This window comes from Juglans regia, chromosome 6 (assembly GCF_001411555.2).
Source record: "Juglans regia cultivar Chandler chromosome 6, Walnut 2.0, whole genome shotgun sequence".
Taxonomy (NCBI): Eukaryota; Viridiplantae; Streptophyta; class Magnoliopsida; order Fagales; family Juglandaceae; genus Juglans; species Juglans regia.
Genome location: NC_049906.1, coordinates 11,299,869 through 11,309,417, shown reverse-complemented (window position 1 = coordinate 11,309,417; position 9,549 = coordinate 11,299,869). Strand labels below are relative to the sequence as shown.

The 9,549-nt window shown below is 30.0% G+C and overlaps 1 protein-coding gene across 1 annotated transcript; it reads left to right on the top strand.

The window, feature by feature from the left end:
* Positions 1–7,405: 7,405 nt before the first annotated feature.
* Positions 7,406–9,305, top strand: LOC108981519 (allene oxide synthase 1, chloroplastic-like). The gene has a single exon (XM_018952715.2). The coding sequence runs from the start codon at positions 7,530–7,532 to the stop codon at positions 9,111–9,113; it is 1,584 nt and encodes a 527-aa protein (XP_018808260.1). The 5' UTR covers positions 7,406–7,529; the 3' UTR covers positions 9,114–9,305.
* The last annotated feature ends 244 nt before the right edge of the window (positions 9,306–9,549 follow it).

The following is a 9,549-nucleotide window of genomic DNA, read 5'->3' as shown; positions in this document are numbered from 1 at the left end:
GGAGTTAGAAGAGACAGAGACCGAGAGGCATAGGCAAAGGGGGAGGGACTTAAGAGATGGATCTGGCAGCAAGGGGCATGTGTGGCAATGGTGAAGGGTAGGGGAACACACGAATGATGACGGGAGAGTGAGGTCGCGAATGGGAAAGGCACTACCGAGAGAGAGAGAGAGAGAGAGAGAGAGAGAGAGAGAGAGAGCGGCGATGGGCTAGGTGAATGTCAGAGACAGGTTGGGGGACCTAGGGTTTCTTAGAAGAGATCCTGGGGGGCTAAACTCTAGAAGACGGAAGTGAGAACTGATGACTGATGAGATCGAACGGGGGACAGGGGGTGTTATGTTTCTAAACACGTGAAACAATGTTGTTTTATCCTATGAAAACAACTCCATTTTACGTAATAGCCCAGATGTGGCTAGGTTTACAGAGTCAAAATGACGCTTTTGACTCTTTTTTAGGCCTTTTGGACTGGGTTGCGAGGGTTTTGGGCTTTTAAACCCTTTTTTTTGTTTTTCTTAAATCTTGTTTTGGGGCCTTTTTTTCCTAAATCCTAAATCAAGCCCTATACCTATTTTAATCTTTATTTTAGCCATAATTTTGTTTTATTTATGGGTTTTATAATTTTTTATCACTAAGTTTAATTGTTAATATTTATTATCAAGAAGCTATAATTTTTTTTATTATTAACAATGACTATTTAACTAATGTCTAATTATAGGTTATTAACTCATTATAATATTATATACTAATGTCTAAATTATTCCTATTATAGACTTGTACTATAGTATTTAATTAATTACATGTTATTGTACTAAACTTAAAGTATTACACGGTATTATATTAGTTTCTAACTTAATTATATACTAGACTTAGTATTATATGTTATTATACTAGTGTTATTATACATTAGTATCACTTGTTATTATACTTGTGTTATTATACAATAGTATTACATGTTATTATATATTAGTTATTATATATTAGTATTACATGTTATTATATATTAGTATTACATATTATTATACATAATTCTTTATACGTTATTATTATTACATGTTATTATGATTTTTATAATTGTTAGTATTGATTATTATTAGATATTAACTATATGTTATCATATTATACTTTTAACATTTTATCATACTATAGTGTCTAATTATATGTTATCAGCTTATCATTCTATTTATGGTTTTTATAATTTTTTCCATCACTCAATTTAATTGTTAGTATTGATTAACAACAATTATTATTTAAATGGACTTCTACTATATTATTTAAAATTTAAATAGAATTTTTATAGTAGTATTATTATACATTAGTATAACATGTACTATAAGTTTATAATGTTATTATACATTATTATAAATAGATTTGTACTATAGCCTATAGTTTGTACTATAGCCTATAGTATGTAGGGTTTAAATACAATTGTTAGTATTTTTAGTTGTACTATATAATTGATTATTGACAATTACATATTATTAACTCATTATACTTGCACTAAACTAGACTACTAGTATCTAACTTATTTCTATGATAGCCCATAGACTTGTACTATAATGATTAATTGCATATTATTATATTCATTTTTTAATTATTTCTAACTTAATGATATACTAGACTTAGTATTATATGTTATTGTTTTAGTGTAATTATACATTAGTATACATGTTAATATGTTATTATATATTAGAATTACATGTTATTATAAGTTTATACGTTTGTCTTTATAGTATTATACATTAGTATAATAGTATTATATGTTCTTATAAATTTATAGATTAGTGTTTATACATTAGTATTAATGTTATTATACATTAGTATTATAGTTAGTCTTTATACATTAAAATTACAAGTTATTACGTTAGTATAATGTTTACATATGTCATATACTAAACTATTATTAGTCAATTTATATTATAGTATAAGTATATTAGTTTATAATAATTAGCTCACATTATTATTGAATCTAACCAACTATATAAGTTATAATGATGAATGTATAGAAAAATACATATATTTTTTTTATAACATATATATAATATCGGAGTTGGAGTCGGAATCGGAATCGAAATCGGAGGGCAAAGTCGGAGTTGGTCTGACTCCACCTCCAACTCTAACTTTTTGGAGGAAAAAAATCCGACCCAAAATAGAGCTGAAACGGAGTCAAATTTTTAAATTTTTACTCAACTCTAAGACAAATAAGAAGAAGGGAGGGAAATAAAGAAAATGAGAGAGGAATAACATAGTCCACAAACCAAATTAATTAGGAACATACATACTAAAACGTACACAGATAGGGTTTGGCCCCCCAACATGGAGCTAATAGCCCCACAGATCATTCGAATAATGATCACTACCACCAAAGATAAACAAAACGTGGGGCAAGTGAATAGTGGCTGCGCACAATCCATATATGGGTTTCATGAAGCTTGGCAGCACTTGGACGGAAACGTCGGAAAGGGGGGAAAAAAAAAAAAACCACGTGAAATGAATGATGTTTTTTGAATTTTTGACAAAAATTACAATATTTTAGATGTCTAATTCCATCCAAGTCGTACATAACTTTAACTTATTTAATAAGAATAATAATAGACTTATTATTCCTTACCATCTATTTAGTATTCCTTTTATTTTATTTTATTTACTTAATGGTTAACAACATGACTATTAATGAAGTTGTATATATTTTTTAATTTTTTTTAATGATTAAAAATGTTAAAAAAATATTTAAAAGAAAAAAAAATAAAATCTTTAAAAAATACACTATATATTAGTAAAAGAATGGTAGAAAGATAGTAAGTCTATCATTATCTCTCAAATAGGGCACCTCTTGCAAAAGACCAGTTCCTGAAAGACACTTCCTATGAGATACCTTTATGTTCTATAAATAAAAAATTATAATTGTAGTCGTGAGTGTATAAGTGATGTGCAATCACTTTTAAAAAATAAATATATACGAGATTCATATAAAAAAAATTAATTTTTTAATAATAAACTCTACTCTTTTTCAAAACGATTATATAATATTTATAAATTTCATAACTGTATGTAATATTATTTTTTAGCTTAGACATCGGAGACTTCTATCAGATATAATGACTTTTCATTGTTTCATAGGTAGTGTACGACGAAGTCCATGGTTAAGTCAGGATGTAGGTAAAAAATTAGAGAAATGATACTTATCATTGTGAGTGTGTAAGTGTTGTATAATCGTTTTGAAAAAAATAAATAAATATAGAATCTACATAAAAAAAAATTAATTTTTTAATAATAAACTCTACTCTATTTTAAAATAACTATACGATATTTGCTCATTCTATAACTACATGTAATATTATTTAAAAAATTACATGCATGGTAAGTAGTACAACATGCATATAATCGAAACAACAGTGACACTACACCATTGACTTCTGTCACTACTACAAACAAATTTCAACGAATCCATAAGAAGATTTGCATCCGAAGTCCATCATTAATAGATTACAAATGATCAACAAACATCACTTTTTACCATATATTATAAAATTATATTTTAAAATCAATAATAATTTAATAAAATATTTTATAAAAATATTTTTATTTTAAATATATATTATAAATTATATTGTGCGGATATTATTATTCTTGATAGATCGTATGTAAATAAAAGAAGAAATAAAAAAGGTCGGATAGGACAATCATCGTCCACATGTGACACGTGTGCTTTCCATAAAATATTGGAACACTAGCTTCTGTCTCCCACCATAACGATTCTCACATTCCTGAATTCCGGCCCACTGGCCCCCATATAGATACGACGTCGTTTTCTTATGATATAATATTATAGCGACGGCGCTTTGAAGGCCGGTAGTGAGAACACAAGACGAGCGCGGGCGTGGACGGCACATTCCAAATTCAAACGTGTGGAAGTTCGTTCTGACCTTGGTTCCGTAAAGGCCAACGGGTATGAGTCATGATTTTAAACGCCGTTCTATATAGCTGCTTTGACCCGTTTAGGTGCTACAGATTTTCTTTACTCCCCACGCGGCAGCATCCGGAGCATCAAGTTCCGTACACAAGGCCCCCCATGTGCGTATCTCACCACGTGCTATGTGTAGCTCTTGACCGTGTCAAATTTTGCAACATAAGAGCATAAGTCTAAATTTTGGCTAAAACTTTAAGTTTTGGCCATTTGGTTAGGTAAATTCACATTGGACTAGCTATTAAATTAGTTAAAATAATAATATAATATTATTTTTTAATAATAATAGTTTTTAATTTTTTTAATATTTTGTAATTACATTAACTATATATTAATTAATAATTTAATTTGATACTTAAATTATTTTTTTTAATTATTTTTTTCCTCAATCTATTATTTTTTATCTATAAAAAATATAGAAGTTACAAAGTTCAATATAGAAGAAGAACTTGAAAATAAGGACATATTTTCAAGTTGGATAGGATTTTATGGAATAATTTATTGGTTTGGTCTATGTACAAAAACTCGCTAAATATGGCCAACGGGTGCTTGTCACTATAGCTCAAAGCCAAAGACTTATGACTTTGGCTAGGCCAATACAAGTAAATTTGTGATAAATGAAGCAAATATTTGGATGGCACTGGCGTTTGGCTAGGCCAATGCCAATGCTCTAAAGCTGAATAGCTGAGCATAGGTCAACGTGCAGCTCACGTGATTGTCTTTTATTAGGAAACGAGCAAAATCCAAGAATAGTTAGGCGATTTGGATAGTGTTTACTTTCATTTTATTATTATAATTTTTTAAAATTTTTATATAAAATATTATAAATAATTTAATTTTTTTAAATTTTAAAATAATAATAATATTAAAAAATAATATTATAATAATATTTTATCAAATTTTTATTTTAACTTATATCATCTCAATTCATTAGAAACTTACAAGTAAAAAATCTTCAAAGAATTAAATATAAAATACAAATAATTATTTTAAACTTCTTTGCTTTAATAATTATATTTTTATATAAAGATTATTCTACATACATAGACAATAATTGTTAAAGAAATTTTTTTAAAAGCATTTTTGTGTATTTAAAAAAATGCTAAAAAAAAAGTAAACACTAAATACTAAACCACACATGGATGCTTTTAAAAAAAAAAAAACTACTCGGACATGAGAATATATTTTCGTTTATATAATATATTTTAAGTAACGGTAAATTTAACAAGTAGATTTATAAACTTATTTACAATGTATCACATTATTTTGATAAAAAAAAATGTATCACATTATTAAGTTCGATTGTAATGATAAAAATTATATAAGATGAAAAATATTTATCATATAAAAAATAGTAATGCTACATAAAAATGATTTGTATAGTCTTAAAGTATATAATTCTCACTTATTTTTTCTTAAAAAAATGGGAAGAATCTTGAACCCATATGAAAAAATTAATTTTTCTTAACGAGTTCCATTTTTTTTCAAAAATAGTGCACATCTTATACATCCTTATTATTACTCAATGTTATATACTACACTATTATCACATTTTAAGTTTTATATTTTTACAACTATTCTCATCTTATCATTATAACTTTTTTAAATTATCACGTAAAATAAAATAAACAATTCAATTTTTTCAAAATCTCAAAATAAAAATAATATTAAAAAAATATATTCTAATAATATTTTATTCAACTTTTAAACTTTTATCTCAATTCATTTCATATACGAAAACAAACGAGATTAGATTATCACTTTGTAAATATAATACTTTTTCATTATCTTCAAGATTATATTAAAAATAAAATAAAAGCTGATGAACAACACTACTCAATAATCAATATATATTAAAATAAAAAAATTAGAGTACAATAAGTGTAAAGTTTTTCCAATTTGACCTCCACTATGAATTTATGTAATGAGTATATGAAAATATATAGTTGTGGTCACTACATATTATCTTGTTAGAGCAATGATGTTGGATTAGTCAAAAACATTTTTATCTTTAAATTTAATAAATATCATCTATATTTACTCCATATTAAATTAGCTAAATTATTTTTATCTAAACTATGAGTTACAGTAAATCTATTCTTCTTTTCAAATATAAAAAGAACTATAGTAAATCTAAAAATATTTTCTTAGATTATTATATTATAAATATGAGATTTTTATTCATATGTGATTTTATCATCTATATACATATGATATTATTATATTATAGATTGTTAGATTGTGAAAATAAAAATGAATATGATTTATTGGAAGATATTGAAGATTATAAAAATAAAATAAAAATTAATTAAAAATAATAAAAATAATAAAAAATAATAATATTTTATTATTATAGAGAGTGTGATGACTAATCTAATATAGATTTTAAATTTTAAATAATTAGTTAAAATTTAAAAAATAAAATGACGAATTCAATACTAATGATCTTAAAGCATTAGCATTGAATTGGCTATCATATTCTTTAAATTTTGACTAATATATAACTTTTTTACCTTTAACTAATCATTCAAAATTTGTAGTCTATATTGGATTAATCATCACACTCTTTATAATAATAAAATATTATTATTTTTTATTATTTATATTTTTTTTATTAATTTTTATTTTATTTTCATAATCTTTAATAACCTCCAACAAATCATATTCATTTTTATTTTCACAATTTAACAATTTATAATATAATAATCTCATATATATATAGATAGTAAAATCTCATATGAATAAAAATATCATATCTATAATATAATAATCTTAAAAAATACTTTTAAATTTGGTATAGTTCTTTTCATATTTGAAAAGAATAATAGATTTACTATAATTTATAGTTTGGATGAAAACAATTTAACTAATTCAATATAGAAAAAATATAAATGATATTTATTAAATTTAAAGATAAAAATATATTTAGCTAATAGAATACCAATGCTCTTATATGTTTTTCAATCTTTATAGTTTTTTTCTCTGTACATTTGGTTGGTTTGAAAACGAATATGTACGTACGATCTCTAATCAATCACGCCTGTCATTTTACTAATGTCGTCGGTAGAGATTCCAAAGGTCAAAAACTCAAAAAACTATAATAAAAGTAAAAGCATTTACTGCACACTTTTGAGGACTATTAATATTCAAGTTTTTTGGGCTGTGGAAGGGTTGAGGGAGTCAGACCCCACCATTCTGATTCAACTCATACCCTATTTCACAATAAGAAATTCTATTTATAATTTCTATTTAAAAATAACATGTGTAAATTCTTTATTAAATTAAAAAAAATATTATTTTAATAAAAATATTATTATAATTTTAAAAGAATTTAAAAATAAAATTAACTATACTTATACTTATAATACAGTCCCCAAACGAACATTACGTAACATTGCTCTTTTTCTATAAATATTGGATCGTCTCCTCACACTTTCATCTCAGACCAACCAGTGATCCACTATTCCATTACCTCTTTTCTTTTCTTTTCTTTAAACACTAACACATCTGCAACAAAGGACCTGATCTGGTCAAATTCCCTTCAACGATTCAGTTTCACCCACAACAATGGCTTCCACTACCTCTCTATCTTTTCCTTCTCTCCATCCAAACTTTCAGTCATCCAGGAGATTGTCATCTTCGAAGCCCTCCTCTCGTCGAGTTTTTTTCGGTCCGATCTCTGCGTCAGTGTCTGATATGCCATCAGTGCCGGTTTCTCCGGTAACGCTGCCTCCCCCTGAGCCTGCCGAGCTCCCCATTCGTAAAATTCCAGGAAACTATGGCGTCCCTTTCTTTGGGGCGATAAAAGATCGTGTTGATTATTTTTATAACCAAGGTCGTGAGGAGTTCTTCAAGTCACGCGTCCAGAAGTACAGGTCGACGGTGTTCAGAGCTAACATGCCACCCGGTCCTTTTATTGCTCCGGACTCGCGAGTCGTCGTTTTACTCGACGGCAAGAGCTTTCCAGTGCTGTTCGACGTCACCAAGGTTGAAAAGAAAGACCTTTTCACTGGAACATACATGCCCTCCACCGAACTCACCGGTGGTTATCGGATTCTCTCGTATCTCGACCCGTCCGAGCCGAGTCACGAGAAGCTCAAGCGCCTCATGTTCTTCCTCCTCAAGTACCGTCGCGAGCATGTCATACCCGAGTTCCATTCCAGCTACGCCGAGCTCTTCGAGGGACTCGAGCAGGAGCTCGCCACCAACGGGAAAGCCGCTTTCGGAGATCCCAGTGATCAAGCCGCTTTTAACTTCTTGACACGTGCACTGTATGGCACGAACCCGGCTGAGTCCAAGATAGGGACCAACGGGCCATCGCTGATTGCGAAGTGGATACTGTTCCAGCTCAGCCCTCTGCTCACACTCGGCCTCCCAAAACAAGTCGAGGAACTCCTCATCCACACCTACCCCCTCCCTCCATTTCTGGTCAAATCCGACTACCAGAAGCTCTACGACTTCTTCTACGAGTCCTCCGGGCCCGTACTCGACGAGGCCGAAAGATTGGGCATTTCCAGAGATGAAGCTTGCCACAACTTGGTATTTGCCACTTGCTTTAATTCCTTCGGAGGAATGAAGATCTTTTTCCCCAACGTGGTGAAGTTGATCGGCCGAGCTGGGGTCAAACTCCACACCCAGTTGGCCAAGGAGATCAGATCAGTCGTTAAAGCCAATGGAGGAAGAGTCACGATGGCCGCCATGGAACAGATGCCCCTGATGAAGTCCGTCGTGTACGAGTCGCTCCGGATCGAACCTCCAGTACCGCTACAATACGGAAGAGCAAAGCGTGACCTCATCATCGAGAGCCACGACGCGGCTTTCAAAGTCAAGGAAGGCGAAATGATCTTTGGGTTCCAGCCATTCGCCACCAAGGACCCGAAAATATTCGACAGACCCGAAGAGTTCGTTCCGGACCGGTTCGTCGGAGAGGGTGAGAGATTGCTCAAGCACGTTTTATGGTCAAACGGGCCGGAGGACGAGACTCCGACGGTCGGAAACAAGCAGTGTGCCGGAAAGGACTTCGTGGTGCTGGTATCTCGGCTTCTTGTGGTGGAGCTGTTTCGCCGATACGATTCGTTCGAGATCGAAATCGGTACGTCGCCGTTGGGGGCCTCGGTCAACTTAACTTCTCTCAAAAGAGCGAGCTTTTGATCGGACTTTAAGGAGTACTTTTGGAATCTAAGCACCACTTTTCCGGAGGTTTTTTTGCCTTTAGAATGTATATGTACCAGATAGGTTACTAAAATCAGTTGCAGTGGAGCGACACGTATAATTAATGATTCATTATTGTGTACTCTATTTTTAAAAAAAGCATGATATATTATAAAAGAATTTATTTTTTTATATAAATTTTATATTTATTTTTTTCAAAAAATGCACAACACTAAGAGTAATGTTAGAGAAAAATTATTATAGTAGTGTACACTACTCACTACGTAACTGCTTCTAATTGATTGTTTCTAACACTCACTTTGAGAGATATGTGATCTATATGATGCCACATCATGTGTACAAAATAGATACTCCCAATAGTAACTTCTATCTATATTTATTCCTTATCTAATCTATGACATCAAATGTTATATTA